This window comes from Ailuropoda melanoleuca, chromosome X, assembly GCF_002007445.2.
Source record: "Ailuropoda melanoleuca isolate Jingjing chromosome X, ASM200744v2, whole genome shotgun sequence".
NCBI classification, from domain to species: domain Eukaryota; kingdom Metazoa; phylum Chordata; class Mammalia; order Carnivora; family Ursidae; genus Ailuropoda; species Ailuropoda melanoleuca.
In genome coordinates, this window is record NC_048238.1 from 63,994,992 (window position 1) to 64,015,929 (window position 20,938).

Consider the following 20,938-nt stretch of genomic DNA (forward strand, 5'->3'; position numbering starts at 1 on the left):
GGGGCTTTCCAATTGTGTGTGTGTGTGTGTGTGTGTGTGTGTGTGTGTGGTTGACTTCCAGCTTCATATCACTGTGGTCTGAAAATATGCATGGTGTGATCTCAGTCTTTCTGTCCTGGTTGAGGCCTGATTCGTGACCCAGTATGTGATCTTGAGAATGTTCCATTTACACTCAAAAAGAATGTGTATTCTGCTGGTTTAGGATGAAATGTTCTGAATATACCTGTTAAGTCCATATTGTCCAGTGTGTCATTCAAAGCCATTTCTTCCTTGTTGATCTTCTGCTTAGATGATCTTTCCATTAATGTTAGGGGGGTGTTAATGTCCCCTACTATTATTGTATTATTATCAAGGAGTTTCTTTGTTTTTTATTAATTGATTTATATATTTATGTGCTCCCAAGTTGGGAGCATAAATGTTTACATTTGTTAGATCTTCTTGTTGGATAGACTGCTTTATTATGACAGCCCTTCTTCAGCTCTTGTTACAGTCTTTGGTTTAAAATCTATTTTGTCTGATATAAGTATGGCTACTCCAGCTTTCTTTTGATGTCCATTAGCATAATGTATGGTTCTCAACTCTCTCACTCTCAATATGTAGGTGACCTTGGGTTTAAAATGTATGTCTTGTAGGCAGCGTATTGATGGGTGTTGTTTTTTATCCATTCTGATACCCTTTGTCTTCTGATTGGAGCATTTAGTCCACTTACATTCAGAGTAATTACTGATAGATATGAACCTAATGCCACTGTATTACATATAAAGTCACTGTTCCTGTAGATTGTGTCCCTTTCTAGTCTTTTTTTGTTTTGGTCTCTGTTTCCTACTCAAAGGGTTTCCTTTAATATATCTTGCAAAGCTGGTTTAGTGTTCATGAACTCCTTTATTTTTGCATCTCTGAGAAAGTATTTATCTCTTATTTTCTGAATGACAGCTTTGATGAATATAATATTCTTGACCACGTATTTTTCCCATTTAGCATGTTGAATATCACATGCTACTTTTATCTGACCTGCCAAGTTTCTATGGCTGGGTCTGCTGCTAACCATTTGTATCTACCTTTGTAGGTTAAGGCATTTTGTCCCTAACTGCTTTCAGAATTATCTTCTTATCTATTTATTTTGCTAGGTTCACTATGTTCTCTTGGTTTTCACCTATTTTTGTTTACTTTGAGGGGAGTTATCTGTGCCTTTTGGACTTAAATGCCTGTTTCCTTCACCAGATTAGGGTAATTCTCAGCTATATGCTATAATTTGGTCAAATAGACCTTCTGCACCTTTTTCCTGCTCTTCTGCTTCTGGGACTCCTATGATACGGATATTCTTATGCTTTGTGGAATCTCCGAGTTCCCTAATTACATTTGTGATCTAATTGTTTTCTCACTGTCTCCTTTTCAGATTCATTATTTTCCATAATTTTATATTCTATATCACCTATTCATTCCTCTCATTATTCCATCTTAATTGTGATTACATCTAATTGGTTTTCCATCTCAGTTATAGTACTTCAGCCCTAACTCGATTTCAGGTTTTTAAATCCCAGAATCCAGGGCTTCTCTTGTGTCTTTATGCTTTTTTTCAAGCCCAGCTAGTACTGTTTTGACTGTTGTTGTACATTCTTGTTCAGGTATATTGCTTATATCTGTTTTGAGAAAGTCCCGGTTATGATTTCTTGTTGATCTTTCTTTTGAGGAGAATTCCTCCATCTTGTCATTATGTCTAAGTTTCTGTCTTTTGTGTGCTATGAAAGCTTGTTATGTTTCTTGCTCCTGAGAGTAATACTATATTAATAAGGGGTCCTGGCACTTCAAGAGGTGTTTCTGGTGTATGCTGTGTGTACTCTGCTTTTGTGTTTTGGCTGCTCTTTCTCACAGGCTCAGTCCTCTGCAGAATTCTTCCTTGTTTGCAGTGGGAAGTGTTTGGACCTTTAACTAGGTGTGTTTTGATTTGTTTGTTAATATAAGCCTTAAAAAAAAGCCTGATCCAAGAAAAGTGAAAAGAAAAAGAAAAAAAAGCAAGCAAACAAACAAAAAACTATAAGCTGATTCCAAAGAAAAACAAAAACAGAATAAAGAAGAGGGGAAAAAAAAGAATCTTGTTCCAAAAGGAGAGGCTTAAATAAATAAACGAACAAATGAACAAAAACTATAAGCCTGATTCCAAAGAGAAAAAAAAAGAGAGAAAAGAAAAGAAATTAAATTTTAAAAATTTAAAAAATAAAATAAAAAAGAATAAAAAAAGATCTGGTCCTATGTCTACCATAACTGAAGCTGATCCTTTGATAATCAGTAGATTTGGTATATGTGGGTGCCCTGCATTGGTCCTCTGGGAGAGAGGCTCACTGCTCTAGCTTACAGTCAGACTTGCCCTTGTAAAGATGCCCCTGCCAGGCACAGGGTGGTGTGGTTCAGTGTATGTGAGTACAGCCTTTACTGGGGGTGCTGTTTTTTTCTCTGAAGTCCAACCATACTGTTGGCCTGGTTGGGGGGTAGAAGATTATGTCAACCTGCACTCATTCACAGGAAGGGGAACTCAGGGCCACCACTGTTCCTGAGGACCTCAAAGACAGGAACAGTCTTCCCTCCTATGTCCTGTGTTTTTGTCCCTCAACCTGTCTGTGTCTGGGCCATCTGCTTGCCCAGTGCCATAGTTCTGTGTTTTATCTCTGGTCAGTGGCTGGGATTCAAAACTCCAAATCTTAAAGACCTGACAATATGCAGACCCAATCCCCTCCCCCATAAGAGCCTCACAGCACTGCACCTGACACCGTTCTGTCCCAGAAAAGCAATTGCATTGCTGTGCGGGTCCCTGGAGTCTATTGTGAATTATAGTGAAAAGCTGCAACCAGATTATCTGCCCTCCCTTTGGTCCCCTGCTGTTAAACAGCCACTCAATGGCACTGGGTGGGTTTTTTGGCCTTGGAGAGGCAATATACCCTCTTCTAAATGTACTTCAGGAAGGAGAACATTCTCTCCCACTGCGACCCAGGGGATCCCCACACCACAGTGTCTTGCATGAGCCCTATGCATTGCTCTTTCTCCCACTCTCTCCCTCTCCTCAAAAAGGGCTCCCTCTCCTCTGCAGCACCATGGTTTTTCTCTCCCCCAATTAATGTCTCTGAATATTGCATCTGCCACATTCTCTCTCACCCTCCATTTGTGCAAAGTGTTTTCTTTTTTTTTTTTAAAGATTTTATTTATTTATTTGATAGAGAAAGAGAGAGAACACAGCAGTGGGAGCAGCAGGCAGAAGCAGAGGGAGAAGCAGGCTTGCCAAGCAGGGAGCCCAATGCAGGGCTTGATTCCAAGACCCTGGGATCATAACCTGAGCTGAAGACAGATGCTTAACAACAGCCACCCAGGCACCCTTGTGCGATGTTTTTTAATCCTCAGATTGATATCCTAGTTGTTCAAAATAATTTGATGTTGATCTAGCTGTATTCATGGGACAAGGCAAACCCAGGGTCTCCCTAATAGTCTGCCATCTTACTTCCTTCTCCTATGTGAAGTCTCCATTCATTCATTTTCATTCTGCAGGTATCTTTAGGTCTAAAATGAGTCTCTTATAAGCAGCATATAGATGGTTCATGTTTTTCAATCCATTCTGATGCCCTATGTCTTTTGATGGCAGGATTTAGTCCATTTACATTCAGAGTGATTATTGTTATGAATTTAGTGTCATTGTGTTACCTGTATAGTTGGTGTTTTTGGTGATGTTCTCTGTTACTTTATATTCTGTGTTGCTTTGGTCTTTTTCCCCACTAAAAGAGCCCCCTTTAATATTTCTTGCAGGGCTCATTTAGTGCTCATGAACTCCTTTACTTTTTGTTTGTCTGGGAAATCTTTTATCTCTCCTTCTATTCTGAATAATAGGCTTGCTGGATAAAGTATGCTTGGCTGCATATCTCCCCATTCAGCACATTAAATGTATCATGCAACTTTCTTCTGGCCTGCCATGTTTCTGTGGACAGATCTGTTGTGAAACTGATCTGTCTCCACTTGTACGTCAAGGACTTTTTTTTTTCCCTTGCTGCTTTCAACATTCTTTCCTTTTCTGTGTATCCTGTGTATTTGACTATGATATGTCTTGGTGATGGCTGGCTTCTGTTGAATTTAATGGGAGTTCTCTGTGCTTCTTGGATTTTGCTGTTTCCTTCCCCAGATTTTCATCTATAACTTGCTCAATTAAAACTTCTGCCCCCTTTCCTTTCTCTTCTCCTGGAACCCCTATGATATGAATGCTAATATGTTTAAAGAAGTTGCTGAGTTCCTTAAGTCTACATTTGTGATCCAATACCTTTCCTTCCCTCTTCTTTTCAGCTTCATTATTTTCCATAATTTTATCTTCTAGATCAGTGATTCATTCCTCTGCTTCTTCCATCCTCATTGTCATGGCATCCACTTGGGTTTTCATCTCAGTTATAACATTTATAATTTTGGACTAATTTTTAGCTTTTTAAAAATCTCTGGGATTCTTTAATGTCTTCTATACTTTCTTCATGCCCAGCTACTACCCTTATAATTGTTGTTTAAAATCTGTTTCATACATCTTATATTTGTATTGATTAAACTCCTGGCCATTACTTCTTCTTGTTCTTTCTTTATGGGTGAATTCCTACATGTTGTCATATTGTCTAGTTCACTGTGTGTGTGTGTGTGTGTGTGATTGTTAGGAAAGACTGTTATATTCGTGATCCTGAGAGTAATGGCTATATAAAGAAGGAGTCCAAAAATAGGGCAGAGGGGGCGCCTGGGTGGCACAGCAGTTAAGCGTCTGCCTTAGGCTCAGGGTGTGATCCCGGCGTTATGGGATCGAGCCCCACATCAGGCTCCTCTGCTATGAGCCTGCTTCCTCCTCTCCCACTCCCCCTGCCTGTGTTCCTTCTCTCGCTGGCTGTCTCTATCTCTGTCGAATAAATAAATAAAATCTTTTAAAAAAAAAGACAAGAAAACAAAAATAGGGCGGAGGTCTTATATGCACTCTGCTGTTGTGTTTTGATTGCTCCCGTCCTCAGGTAAGTCCTCTGAAGAGTTTCTCCTTGCCTGTAGTGGGGGGTGTTTGGACCTTGTCCACTGTGTGACAAGTTTTACCTAGGTGTGTTCAGTCTGCTTGTTAAAAGAACCTAGATTCAAAGAAAGAAGATAGATCTTATTTCTTCTATAGCTGAAGCTTTGCCACACTCTACAATCAGGAGACTTGGTGTGTTGAGGGGTTTATGCTGATCTTCTGAGGAAGAGGCTTGCTGGGCTCATTTTCAGGTCAGTCTGCCCTAGTAGACATAAACCTGTAGGGCATAGCTTGGCAGGGCTTAATGTAAGTAGCTCCAGTCTCCACTGCAGGGCACTGCCTTGTTCACTGAAGTTGGTCTGTGTTGCGGTGCAGGGGAAAGGAATGGATTTGTTCTACTTTCTCCTCCCTGGAGTGGGGAGTTTGAACCCATCACTCTTCAGGAAGCCTTCACGGAAGAGTGAATAATCACCCCTCTTTTGTCCTCAGCTTCTATCAGATCTTTGTCCTCTCCTTGTCTGCCTCTGAGTTGTCTGCCTGCCAAGTAGCATAGTACTCTTGTGCTTTATCTCAGGCATGCAACTGGGTTTCAAAACTCCAAATTTTAGGTACCCACGTGGCACATACCTTCAGTGATCTTCTAAGGGAGGGTCACTGTGCTTTTGCCATTTGCTTGTTTGTCCCAGTAAAGCAGTTGCATGACCATGCAGTGGTTGGGAGTTTATGGTAAGTCACAGCAAAAAGCCGGCACCAAGGCTTGCTGCCCTCAGCCAGTGTCTTTTTTCCTCTGTTAGGGAACAGGGAAGCACATTGGCACCACCAGAATGGGAGACAGTAATGCTCAGTTAATGGCCTTCAACAAGTTAGTGCCTTCAAAAGCTATTCATTATGATTTCTGATTTGTTTAGACTACCTGTAACTATATCATTTGTTAGAGTTGTTTAGTCTTCTCAGAAGCAGCTTGAAGGCTATTGAAAGTTTTTGAAACCATTATAAAAGTGAGTTACCTGTGTTTAATAATAATTTTCTAAGAAGTAAGATTAATAATTTCACCCTAAAAGGGAATTTTTCAAAAAACCTCTCATAGAAAGTTGCCAAATTACAATCTGTTCATAAAAATGTTTTTCAGGTGGAAGTGAATCCTCCTGGGATAAGGATAAGATGCAATCTTCTCTCGCTGCTCCTGGACCCCAACATGGACTTGCTCATGCAGCCCTGGCTAGCCAGCCAGGACTTGGGGGTGCTCCCACCCTCAATCCACTGCAGCAGAACCACTTACTGAACAATAGTATGTATGCAGTCCTTTCAAAACTCGTTGTGTTGAGAAAAATACCACACAAGACCCACTAGACATGTTGGGCAAGCAGGACTAGTGTATTCTTCTTCCATAATGTTTAACAATTTGAAGTCATAAGGGTAGATTGAGAGGGATTTATTTGAAAGTGTGGGTTTTAAAGTAAAGATAGATTGAGAGGGCATGTAGCAGAGTAGAGATGGGAGGCCATGTAGAAGAGTAATTAAGAATGTTGTTCATAGTCACATAAACTTGAGTTTGAAATCCACATTTTTTAAATTCCATATTACTATTTGACCTCAGAGAATTCATCTAATTTTTCCAAGTCTCAGTGTCCACAAATCTGAGAGAAAACTTCCATTATTTCTTTCCCTGAGATTTGCATTTTCTCACTAAACCTTAGGATTAAAACAACAGAACAGAGGGTTTCTGAGATATTTTAATATGATGTTTTAAATCTTAATGAAATTATCAGTTATTAAGCATACAAAATAAGTTATGGTCTTACTTTAAAAATACTATAAACTCAAATGTGAAGGGTGCCATAAAAAATGGAATGTTAAGCAACAGTAAATAAACAAATGCCAAGAAAGGTATAAATATGTTTTGAGAAGTCAAAAGAGGACTGATTAAGGTAGACTTATTTCATAAAGCAAGAGAACTTGGAAAACTTCCGGTTTCTGGTTTGACGTGTAAAGAGCTTAGAAGTCACTCAAGAATTTAGAAGTCACTCAAGAATTTAGAAGTCACTTCTCCTCAAAGCAAGATCAAAAACTCTTTTAAATCCATCAGAGATTGAATTCACATGGCAGAGCTGTCCCCAAAACTGGAGAGATAGGCAGATACAGATAATCAGAGCTTATAAGGAGCAGAAGCCACAGCTAGAGTCTGGTAAAAACATTGAAATTGTTGGAGACTCAGTGAGGACCTAGCTTGAGAGATAAAAGACCCTGGGGGTCAGTTCTTAGTAGGTGTCTGCACTTTCATGAGTCTAAACTTCAGGAGCACCTTCACATTCTCAGGGAGAATGTGAGAAAATTCCCTTCATGTTTTTGGCTGGGGGACAAGAAAAGTACCCATTTCAAAATATGCTCAGTGTTCTGTTCTCCTCAATAAAGGCCTATCCTCAAAGGAAACAACTTTACCAGAGTTAAGCTATTCTGTTTTATCAGAGCCTAACTGATGTAGGGAAAAGGATATATTAAATCCAGTACCCTGTAATCACTGATGTGAGGTAAGGGAAATGCACATCTCTAGCCCCTTTAACATTTCCTGTGGGGAAAGAGAAATACTTAACTTTAGCCACCTTTAGCCTTTCTCTCTCACCTAGAGAGAAAAAAACCAAAAATCACTTGTGAAAATCACGGGCCAAGGACACATGCTCACTAAGAGACTGAAATCTAATCATATGTTTCTCCTCCTTACACATTTTACCATCACCACACTAAGGCTCTGTGTAAGAACAGTGGGTTACAACTAAGAAAACTGCAGTCCTCAGATGCAACTGAATTTGAACTCTTTAAGATACACCAAAGATAACAGGGGGGATAAGAAATTACTACCACTAATACAACAGCTACAGCAAACAGTAAATATAACCTAATTCCCAGTCAGTTAAAAATAAAGCATCCAACTAAAAGCCTGTTTACCTCAGTTACCTTTAGCCAATGCAACATTTCAGACTTTAAAACAAAAATTACAAGGCATGAAAAAAGCAAAAACAAAACAAAACAAAACAAAAAAACACAGTCTACAGATATAAAACAAGCATCACAACCAGAATTAGATATAGCACATATTTTAGAATTATCAGACTGGGAACTTAAAATAACTATAATTAGTATACTAAGAAAATGGAAAAAATACAAGAATACATGGGAATGTTAACAATGTATGTTACTTATACTTGAATAAAATATACATGGGAAATATAAGCAGAGAGATGAAATTTTTAAGAAGCAAAAGTAAATGCTAGAAATCAAAAACACTCCAACAAAATGAAGAGATTTGATGGGCTGATCAGTAGACCAGACAAAGTTAACAATTGAAGTATGTCAATAGAAACTTCCCAAAATGGAAAAAAAGTAAACAAAATTAAAAAAAAAAAACTGAGGATGTCAGAGGAGTAGGGGACCCTTTTTAATCTGGTCCCCTGAATCGAGCTGGATATCTACCAGACCATACTGAACACCCACGAAATCAGCCTAACATGTAAGAAGATACAACTGGATCTCTACAAACGAACATCTCTTGTGCTGGGTATTGAGGTACACAGCAGGGAGCAGTGAATCTGCACACAGATATCGGAAGATAAACAGAAGGGGGTGGGAGACGGTGAGCTCGGGCACAGGGAAGTAGTAGCCACCTGCACTAGGGAGCAGGCCAGACTCGCAGACTGGGACCCCCGAGAAAGCAGACTGAGACCTTGAGCCTGGGAATGAGCACGCGACCAGACTGAAAATTGGAGATCCGGAGCGTGTGCAAACCACACTGAAATAGGGAGCTTGGGAGCATGCGTGGGAACCAGGGGTGGCTGGCGGAGTTAGAAGCACAAAGGACAGACGCATGCCAGCCCTGGAAGTGAGGGCTAGGAGAGTGGCTATGGGGCTCACAACCTGGGATGCTGTGAGGTTTTTAGCAGCACCAAGGGAAACAGAGTTAGAGTGGCCAGGAGAGCTCAGTAGAGAGTGGACTGTGATCTCTCTGTTCTGAGACAGAGGCTTAGATACGACCACTGCTGCTCTGACCCTCTGAAGAGTCACAGAAAGCCACAAGGGAAAGCCGACAGAGAACAAAATCCCAGTTAAACCAGTTCACACTATGCCCCCCCTCACTGACAGTGGACAGGGCAACTCTACCCAAACAGAGTTGCCTGTGTATCAGCATGGCAGGCCCCTCCCCCAGAAAGCAGCTGAAAGAACAAGAAGCCCACATCCCTAAGGTCCCTATAAAATCAAGTGCATCTTGCTTGGGTCCTGGTCAATAATTTGGGCTCTCTACATCCCTGCAATGACACCTCATCAGAATGACAAAGAGGAGGAACCCCCAACAAAGGAAAGAAACAGAGACTGTGGCCTCTGCCACAGAACTAATGAATATGGATATAACCAAATTGTCAGAAATAGATTTCAGGTAACAATGGTAAAGATGATGTGGACGCTTGAAAAAAATATTAACGAAAATATTAATGAGAATATAGAATCTTTAAGGGCAGAAATGAGAGCGAATCTGGCAGAAATTAAAAATGTTATGAACCAACCATCCAGTCTAAACTGGATGCTCTGACTGCCAGGGTAAACAAGGCAGAAGAATGAATTCATGAGTTAGAGGATGAGATGATAGAAAAGAAAAAGAGAAGAAACATGGCTTAAGAAATTCCACTTTCAAGAAATAAGACTGTGGGGGTTTACTGACTCAATGAAACATTCCAGCATCAGAATCATCAGTTATCCCTGAGGGGGTGGAGAAAGAGAGAGGTCTAGAAGAGATATTTGAACAGATTGTAGCTGAGAACTTCCCTAATCTGGTGAAGGAAATAAGCATTCGTGTCCAAGAGGCAGAGAGGACCCCTCCCAAGATCAGTGAGAACAGACCGACACCACATCACATAATAGTACAATTTGCAAATCTTAGATCCAAGGAAACAATCTTGAAAGCAGCAAGGGGGAAGAGATTCCTCACCTACAGAGGGAGGAATATCAGAATAATGTCAGACCTGTCTACAGAAACCTGGCAAGCCAGAAAAAGCTGGCAAGACATATTCAGAGCACTAAGTGAGAAAACCATACAGCCAAGGATCCTTTATCCAGCAATGCTGTCATTCAGAATGGATGGAGAGATGAGGACCTTCAAGACTGGCAGAAACTGAAAGAATATGTGACTACCAAGCCAGCCCTAGAAGAAATATTAAAGGGGGTTCTATAAAAGTAAAAAGATCCCAAGAGTGATACAGAACAGAAATTTACAATCCATAGAAACAAAGACTTCACAGGCAGCATGACATCATTAAAATCATATCTCTCAACAATCACTCTCAATGTGAATGTCCTAAATGCTCCCATAAAATGCCACAGGGTAGCAGATTGGATAAAAAGACATGACCCATCCATATGCTGTCTACAAGAGACTCATTTTGATCCTAAAGATATATCCAGACTGAAAGTGAAGGGATGGAGAACCATTTTTCATGCCAATGGACCTCAAAAGAAAGCTGGGGTAGCAATTCTCATAACAGACAGATTAGACTTTAAGCTAAAGACTGTAGTCAGAGGTACAGAAGGACACTACAGTATTCCTAAAGGGTGTATCCAACAAGAGGATCTAATAATTATAAATACTTATGCCCCCAACAGGGGAACAGCCAGATACACAAGACAACTCTTAACCAGAATAAAGGGACATATTAATATATTAATACTATATTAATAATAATAATATATTAATAATATATAAATACTAGGTGACCTCAACACTCTGATCTCCGCAGTAGACAGATCATCCAATCAGAAAATCAACAAAGAAACAAAAGCTTTGAATGAAACACTGGACCAGATAGACCTCATGGATATATACAGAACACTACATGCTAGAACAACAGAATATTCATTCTTTTGAATGCACATGGAACATTCTTCAGAATAGACCATATACTAGGTCATAAAACAGGTCTCAACTGATACCAAAAGACTGAGATTATTGCTTGCATATTCTCAGACCACAATGCTTTGAAACTGATACTCAATCACAAGGAAAAATTTGGAAGAAACTCAAACACATGGAAACTAGGAACGATCCTGCTTAAAAATGATTGGCAGGGGCTCCTGGGTGGCACAGCGGTTAAGCGTCTGCCTTCGACTCAGGGCGTGATCCTGGCGTTGTGGGATCGAGCCCCACATCAGGCTCCTCCGCTATGAGCCTGCTTCTTCCTCTCCCATTCCCCCTGCTTGTGTTCCCTCTCTCTCTGGCTGTCTCTATCTCTGTCGAATAAATAAATAAAATCTTTAAAAAAATAAAAAATAAAAATGATTGGCAAACCTGGAAATTAAAGAAGAGCTTAAACAATTTATGGAAACAAATGAGAACGAAAACACATTGGTCCAAAATCTATGGGACACTGCAAAGGCGGTCCTAAGGGGAAAATATATAGTCATCCAAGCCTCACTCAAAAGAATAGAATAATCTAAAATGCAGTTTTTATATTCTTACCTTAAGAAGCTGGAAATGGAACAGCAGAACAAGCCTAACCCCTGCACGATAATGCAACTGATCAAGATTAGAGCAGAGATCAATGAATTAGAAACTAGGAGCATGGTAGAGCAGATCAACAAAACTAGAAGCTGGTTGTCTGAAAGAATTAATAAGATCTATAAGCAACTGGCCAGATTTATTCAAAAGAATAGAGAAAGGATCTAAATTAATAAAATTACAAATGAAAGGGGAGAGATCATGACTAACACCAAGGAAATAGAAACAATCATTAGAAACTACTATCAACAACTATATGCCAATAAATTAAATAACCTGGAAGAAACAGATGCCTCCTGGAAACCTATAAACTACCAAGACTGGAACAGGAAGAAATTAATTATCTAAAGAGACCAATTAATTGTGAAGAGATTGAATTAGTGATCAAAAACCTCCCAAATTAGAGTCCAGGGCCTGATGGATTCCCTGGGGAATTCTATCAAACATTCAAAAAAGAAATAATACCTAGTCTCCTGAAGTTGTTTCAAAAAATAGAAACCGAAGGAAAACTTCAAAACTCACTCTACGAAGCCAGCATTACCTTGATCCCAAAACCAGGCAAAGACCCCACCAAAAAGGTGAATTACAGACCAATATCCCTGATGAATATGGATGCCAAAATTCTCAACAAGATCCTAGCTAACAGGATCCAACAGTACAATGAAAGTATTATCCATCACGACCAGGTGGGATCCATCCCTGGGATGCAAGGGTGGTTCAACATTCCCAGATTGATCAGTGTGATAGATCACATTAATAAGAGAAGTGACAAGAACCATATGATCCTCTCAATAGATACAAAAAAAGCATTTGACAAAATACAGCATCCTTTCCTTTAAAAAAAAAGATTTTATTAATTTATTTATTTGACAGAGACAGCCAGTGAGAGAGGGAACACAAGCAGGGGGAGTGGGAGAGGAAGAAACAGGCTCCTAGTGGAGGAGCCTGATGTGGGGCTCAATCCCAGAATGCTGGGATCACGTCCTGAGCCAAAGGCAGACGCTTAACGACTGTGACACCCAGGCGCCCCCAGCATCCTTTCCTGATTAAAACACTTCAGGGTGTAAGGATAGAGGGTACATTCCTCAATCTCATAAAAACCACCTATGAAAAGCCTATAGCAAATATCATTCTCAGTGGGGAAAAGCTAAAAGCCTTTCCCTTAAGATCAGGAACGCGACAAGGATGCCCACTCTTGCCATTATTATTCAACATAGTACTACAGGTCCTTACAACAGCAATCAGACAACAAAAAGGGATAAAAGGTATCCAAATTGTCAAAGAAGAAGTCAAACTGTCTGTCTTCGCAGATGACATGATTCTCTATATGGAAAACCCAAAAGACTCCACCCCCAATTTACTAGAACTTGTAGAGCAATTCAGTAATGTGGCAGGATACGAAATCAATGCTCAGAAGTCAGTTGCATTTCTATACACGAACAGTGAGACTGAAAAAAGAGATATTAGGGAATTGATCCCATTTACAATAGCACTAAAACCCCTAAGATATCTCAGAATAAACTTAAGCAGAGAGGTAAAGGATTTATACACTAGAAACTACATAACACTGATGAAGAACATTGAAGAAGACACAAAAAGATGGGAAAACATTCCATGCTCATGGATTGAAAGAATAAAGATAGTTAAAATGTCTATGTTACCCAGAGCAATCTACACTTTCAATGCCATCCCGATCAAAATACCAATGACATTTTTCAAAGTGCTGGAAAAATTAATCCTGAAATTTGTGTGGAACCAGAAAAGACCCTGAAATGCCACGGAAATGTTGAAAAAGAAAAACAAAGCTGGGGGCATCATGTTGCCTGATTTCAAGCTATACTGAAAAGCTGTGATCACCAAGACAGCATGGTACTGGCACAAAAACAGACACATAGATCAATGGAACCGAATACAGACTCCAGAAATGGACCCTCGACTTTATGGTCAACTAATCTTTGACAAAGCAGGAAAAAAACATCCAGTAGAAAAAAGACAGTCTCTTCAATAAATGGTGCTGGGAAAATTGGACAGCTATATACAAAAGAAACTTGACCACTCTCTCACACCATGAACAAAGATAAACTCCAAATGGATGAAAGACCTCAATGTGAGACAGGAATCCATCAAAATCATAGAGGAGAACACAGACTGTAACCTCTTTGACATTGGCCACAACAACTTCTTTCACGACATATCTCCAAAGGCAAGGAAAACAAAAGAAAAAAATGAACTTTTGGGACTTTGTCAAGATAAAAAGTTTCTGCACAGCAAAGTTAATAGTCAACAAAACAAAAAGTCAACCCACAAAATGGAAGAAGATATTTGCAAATGACACTACAGATAAAAGGCTGGTATCCAAAGTCTATAAAAAAACTTCTCAAACTAATACATGAGAAACAAATAATCAAATAAAAAATTGGCAGAAGACATAAACAGACACTTTTTCAAAGAGGACATACAAATGGCTAACAGACACATGAAAAAATGTTCAAAATCATTAGCCAGCAGGGAAATTCAAATCAAAACCACATTGAGATACCACCTTACACCACTTAGAATGGCAAAAATGGACAAGGCAAGAAAAAACAAATGTTGGAGAGGATGTGGAGAAAGGGGAACCCTCTTACACTGTTGGTGGGAATGCAAGTTGGTACAGCCACTTTGGAAAACAGTGTGGAGGTACCTCAAAAAGTTAGAATAGAGCTACGCAATGACTCAGCAAGTACACTACTGGGTATTTCCACAAAGATACACACATGGTGAAAAGAAAGGCCATATGCACTCCAATGTTCATTGCAGCATTATCCACAATAGCTAAACTGTGGAAGGAGCTGAGATGCCCTTCAACAAACGAATGGATTAAGAAGATGTGGTCTATATATACAATAGAATATTACTCAGCCATCAGAAAGAACGATTACCCAACACTTGCAGGAACATGGATGGGACTGGAGGAGATTATCCTAAGTGAAAGAAGTCAAGCAGAGAAAGACAAGTATCATATGGTTTCATTCATTTGTGGAACATAAGGAATAGCAGGGAGATCAGTAGGAGAAGGAAAGGAAGAATTAAGAGGGTGTAAACAGAAGGGGGAATGAACCACGAGAGACTATGGTCCTTGGGAAAAAAACTGAGGGTTTCAGAGGGGAATGTCGTGGGGGATTGGGCTAGACTGGTGATGGCTATGAAGGAGGGCACATATTGCATGGGGCCCTGGGTGTTATACTCAAACAATGAATCATGGAACACTACATAAAAAACTAAGGCACTGGAGGAGATAATGCTAAGTGAAATAAGTCAAGCAGAGAAAGACAATTATCATATGATTTCTCTCATCTATGGAACATAAGAACTAGGATGATCGGTAGGGGAAGAAAGGGATAAAGAAAAGGGGGGTAATCAGAAGGGGGAATGAAACATGAGAGACTATGGACTATGAGAAACAAACTGAAGGCTTCAGGGGGGAGGGGTGGAGGAATGGGATAGACTGGTGATGGGTAGTAAGGAGGGCACGTATTGCATGGTGCACTGGGTGTTATACGCAACTAATGAAGCATCGAACTTTACATCGGAATCCGGGGATGTACTGTATGGTGATTAACATAATATAATAAAAAAAATCATTAAAAATAAAAAAAAACTAAGGATATACTGTATGGTGACTAACATCATAATAAAAAATTTTTTAAAAAGCAAAACAAAAACAACTGAGAACAGAATATTGAAGAATTGTGCAGCAATTACAAAGGTGTAGATAAATGTAATGGGAATAACAAAATAACAAGAATGAGGAAAAGGAACAGAAGAAATATTGAAAGTAACGATGACTGAAAAATTTCTCAAATTAATGAGAGACACCAAACAAAAGATTCAGGAAGCTCAGAGATTACTAAGAGGAATAAATATTTTTAAAAATACACCTATACATATTATACTCAAACTGCAAAATCAAAAACAAAGAGAAAATATTTAAAGAAAATCAGAGAGGTACAATTGGTCCTTATTCAAACTAGAATAAAGGTAAGAATTACATTGAACTTCTTTTTAGAAACCAGGCAAACAAGAATAGAGTGGTGTGAAATAGTGTTGAAGGAAAAAAGAAAAAAAAAACACACCAACCTAGAATTCTAAATTCAGTGAAATTTCCTTTTAGTAATGAAGAAGAAAATAAAGATTTTCTCAAAAATGTTGAGGGAAATTTTTACCCTACCAGAGATCTGCCCTATAAAAAATGTTAAAAGAAGTTCTATAGAGAGAGCAGAAATAATTTATGTCAAAATCTTGGAACTACATAAAGGAAGAAGGTTAGAGGAGGAATTAATTAAGGTAAATGTATTTTTTCTTATTCTTATTCTTTTTCTTATTCTTATTCTTATTTGAATAGAATACTCTATTCAAAATAATAACAATATATTGGCAAGTGATATAAATGGCAATAATGTTATAAGGGATAAGAGAGAGGAATTGAAAATATTCTGCTAAAAGATACTTGCAGTACATGTGAAATGGTAGTGTCTTATTTGCAAGTGAATTTATAAGTTGTAAATGCATATTGCAAAGTCCAGGGCAGCCATGCAAATTTTTTAATAATTAAAATTAGTATACTAAGAAAGGAGAGGAATTAGAATCATATCAAATATTCAGATAATACCAGAGTATACAACTAGAGTGGAAGACAAGATTTACAAAAAAGGGGGGGGCAATGAATAGAAAACACTTACAAATATTATAACTAATTATCCAATTATTAATAAATCACTTTAAATATGATTGGTCCTAGTACACCAATTACAAACATAGATTGTCCTATGTACTCTAATGACCAGGAATGTTGATGCCTTGGCCATTACTTGCAATATATTTCTTATATAATCATGTATCAAGCTAAATAACCAAACCAAAACAACAATAATAAAAAAATGAAGATTGTCATAGTAGATCACCAAAGAAGACCAAACTATTTGGTGTCTATAAGAAACTCACTTTAAATTTAAAAACATAATCCAAAGTAAAGCAATGAAGAAATATATACTATACTAACACTAATCAAAAGTAGGAGTAGCTATATTAATTTCAGACAAAGCAAATTTCAGAGCAAGAAAAAGTGTCCAGAATAAGAGAGGTATTACATAATGATAAAGAGGCCAATTCTCCAAGAAGACATTAGCAAGTCTTAATGTGTTTGCTCCTACTAACAGAGTGTTAAAATATGTGAGGTAGAAACTGATAGAATTGCCAGAAAAAATAGATGAATCCACTATTATAGTTGGAGAACTCAATACTCTTCTCTGGAAATGGACATATTAAATTGACAGAAATTCAGGAAGAGCATAATTGAACTGAAAAGCACCATCCATCAACTGGGTCTAATGGACTTTTATATAATATTGTGTCCAACGACAGAAGGATATATGATCTTTCAAAACTGAACCATGAAGAAATAGCAAATCTGAGCAGACTGAAAACAAGTAATGAAACTAAATCAGTAATGAAAACACTTCTCTCTCCCCCTCAAAAATGTCCTGGACCTGATGGCTTCAGAGGTATACTCTACCAAACATTTAAAGAAGAGTTTATACTTATTCTCCTCAAACTATTCCAAAAAATAGAAGAGGAAGGGAAATTTTCAAATACATTATACTAGGCCAGCATTACCCTGATATCAAAATCAGGCAGACACCATAAAAAATAAAAACTACAGGTTTATATCCCTGGTGAAGATACATGCAAAAACCATAACAAAATACTAGCAAACTACATTCAACAATACATTAAAAAGATTATTCAGCACAATCAAGTAAGATTTATTCTGGGGATGCAATATCCACCAATCAGTCAACATCATACACCACATCAACAAAACTAGGGATAAAAATCACATGATCATTTCAATACATGCAGAAAAAGCATTTGAAAAAATTTAACATCTGTTCATTATAAAAACTCTCAATGAAAGTGTTATTATAGAGGAACCATAGCTCAAAATACTAAAAGCCATATATGAAAAACCCACAGATAACACCTTAATAAGAAAAACTGAGAGCTTTTCCTCTAAGATTAGGAACACAAAAGGATGATGTCTAATCTTGTAACTTTTATCAACTTAGTACTGGAAATCCTAGCCACAATAGTCAGACAAGAAAAAGAAATAGATATCCAAATAGGTAAGGAAGAAGTAAAACTTTCATTATTTGCAGATGACATGATACTATACTTTGAAAACCCTAAAAACTCCACTAAAAACTACTAGAAGTAATAAATTAATTCAGTACATTTGCAAGCTACAAAAATGAAACCCAGAAATTGGTAACATTTCTTTACACAAATAACAAGCAGAAAGAAATTTTATGAAAATTCCATTTACAATTGCACTAAGTGGATGTTTTATTTAGGAATAAACTTAACCAAAGAGGTAAAAGGCCTGTACTCTGAAAACTACAAAACACTGAGGATTGAAATTGAAGATGACACAAACAATTGGAAAGATATTCCATGCACATGGATTGGAAGAACTGATGTTTCTAAAATGTCCATGCTACACAAAGCTATCTAGAGATTCAATGAAATCTCTGTCAAAATACCAGCAACACATTTCACAAATCTAGAACAAATAATACTAAAATCTTTGTGGCACCACAAAAGACACCAAATACCCAAAGTAATCATGAGACAAAGAAAACAAAGCTGGAGGTATCACAATTCCAGGTTTCGAGATATACTACAAAGCTGTAGTAATCAAAATAGAATGGTACTGAAACAAAAATAGGCACATAGATCAAAGGAACAGAAAAGAAAAACTAGAAATAAATCCCTGATTATATGGTCAATTAATCTATGACAAAGCAGGCAAGAATGGGGAAGACAGCCTCTTCAATAAATGGTGCTGGGAAAACTGGACAGCTACATGTAAGGAATGAAATTGGACCACTTTCTAACACCATGCATAAAGGTAAACTCAAAATGGATTAAGGAACTAAATGTGAGACCCGAAATTATAGAAACCTTTGAAGAGAACAGAGGTAGTAATTTCTCTGCCATAAGTTGTAACATTTTTCTATGTGTGTCTCCTAAGGCAAGGGAAATTTAAAAAAAATGATTAGGACTACATCAAAATAAAGAACTTTTGCACAACAAAGGAAAACATCAACAAGACAAAAGGTAACCTACTGAATGGGAGAATATATTTGGAAATAATATGCCCAATAAGACATAAATATCCAAAATATATAAAGAACTTATACAGAGCTTAGAAGATGATGGCAAACTAGGAGGACCTTAGTTTCATCTCATCCTGCAAACACAACTATATAACTATCAAATCATCCTAAACACTCTAGAAATCACCTGAAACCTGACAGAAAAAACTCCATAAAAAAAGAGGACACATCAAAGAAGGTAGGAAGTGCAGAGATGAGAGTTAGGGGAGAAACAGATCATAGCTGCTGCAGAGGTGAGGGAGCCATGGTCCTGGAGAAGGGCACAAGAGAGTGGAGCAAACAGGGGAACACACAAGGAAAATAATTCTCCATAGCCCTTAGCTTAGGGAAAAAAGGGCTGAATTTTGTGAGTTCTTGCAACCAGCAGGGCTTAAAGGCTGGAGTTTGAAAGGTCAGGGGCCGTGCCTGATATAGAGCCTGGAGGGCACTGCCCTGCTCCTGGAGAGAAGGAAGACAAATTACCCAGGGACAGACAGCATGGAGTTATCTGACCAGCACATGGGGCACATAGTAGAGAAATTATTCACTGTTCTCTGAGAAGTTCCCTGAATGTCAGTATTCATCGAGATACCTCTCTGGGAAAAAAGGAGCTGACTGGCACCATTTCCCTCCCAAGTCTCTCAGCATAAACAAAAGCCACCTGAAGGAAGCAGTGTAGTTCTAACACTGGCTACCTAAATTGCTTACACCAAGCCCCATCCCCTGTGCTCTGATGGATCTGCCCTACTCAGTCACACTTACCCCATTCAAGTCCAGAGGGCTCCTTCCCCTGAAGACCAGCACAAACCACAGCCCACACCACCTCTCCCCTACCAGAGAGTTTTGCAGGGGCTTAGTTCTAGTGGAGGTAGTGTGAGGTCTCATTTCACAGGCCAACCAGAACATGCCTAGTTAAAACTGACCATATTCAAGCCAGGGACAAAACACTGTCCACAGCAGGCAAGGAAAGCCTCTGCAGAAGAATGTCCTGAAGGAAAAAGCAGCCAAAACACAAAAGCAGAGTACAAGCAGCACACACCAGAGACACTCATTGATATACCAGGCCTTTTACATTACATGACCTCTTCTTCATAAGGTCATTGCTTCCAGGAGCAGGAGACATAACTCCATTTTCTAACACAGAAGAAAGCAGAGACTTAAATGAAATGTCAAGGCAGAGGAATGAAAGAACAAGATAAAGCCACAGCCAAAGATCTATGTGAAAAAAATATATAATTAACATGCCTGAAGGAAAATTTAAAGCAACAATTATAAGGAACTCACTGAGCTTGAGGGAAAATAGAGGACATCAGTGAGACCATTACCACATAGAAAAAAAGAGTTAAAAAGAATAAATCAGAGATGAAAAGTCTAATAAATCATATTAGAACATGTTTGATGCAATGAACAGCTGATTGGAAGGAGCAGAGGAACAAATTAATTACCTGGAAGACAAAGTAATGGAGAGCAATGAAGCTGAACAAGAAGCAAGAAAGAATTATGCAAAACGAGAATAGATTTAGGGAAATCAGTGACTCCACCAAATATAATAGCATTCATATTATAGGTGTCCAAGAAAAAGAAAAAGAAGAAAAGTGGACAGAAAATTTATTTGGGGGCACTTGTGTGGCTTAGTCGGTTAAGCATCTGCCTTTAGCTCAGGTCATGATCCCAGGGTCCTGGGATCAAGCCCCATGTTGGGCTCCCTGCCTAGCCAGGGAGCCTACTTCTCACTCTTCCTCTGCCTGCCTCTCCCTCTGCTTGCTGCTCCCCATGCTTGTATTATCCCCCCATCAAATAAATAAATAAATCTTTACAAAAAAGAAAATTCATTTGAAGAAATAATAGCTGACCACTTCCCTAATCTGGGGAAGGAAAAGATACCCAGATCCCAGAGGCACAGAGAACTCTGAACTCCCATCAAAATCAACAATAGCAGGCCAACACCAAGACATATTGTACTTAAATTAGGAAAATATAGTGATAAAGAAAGTACCTTAAATGCAGCAAGACGAAAGAAGTCCTGAACTTACAAGGGAAGATCCATAATGCTAGCAGGAGATTTCCCAACAGAAACTTGGCAGCCAGAAGGGAATGACATGATATATTCAAACTGCTGAATGGGAAAAATATGCACCCAAGAATATTCTATCCAGCAAGGCTACCATTCAGAATAGAAGGAAAGATAAAGAGTTTCCC

General features: G+C 38.5%; 1 protein-coding gene across 4 annotated transcripts in view; it reads left to right on the top strand.

Annotated features, from left to right (window-relative positions):
• Window positions 1-20,938, top strand: part of DACH2 (dachshund family transcription factor 2) — a 798,780-nt gene that overhangs the window by 647,763 nt on the left and 130,079 nt on the right. For all 4 annotated transcript variants that reach the window (XM_034649505.1, XM_034649504.1, XM_034649507.1 and 1 more), the window contains exon 5: window positions 6,135-6,293. In XM_034649505.1, coding sequence (XP_034505396.1) covers window positions 6,135-6,293 — 159 coding nt within the window. The remainder of the gene's footprint in view (window positions 1-6,134; window positions 6,294-20,938) is intronic.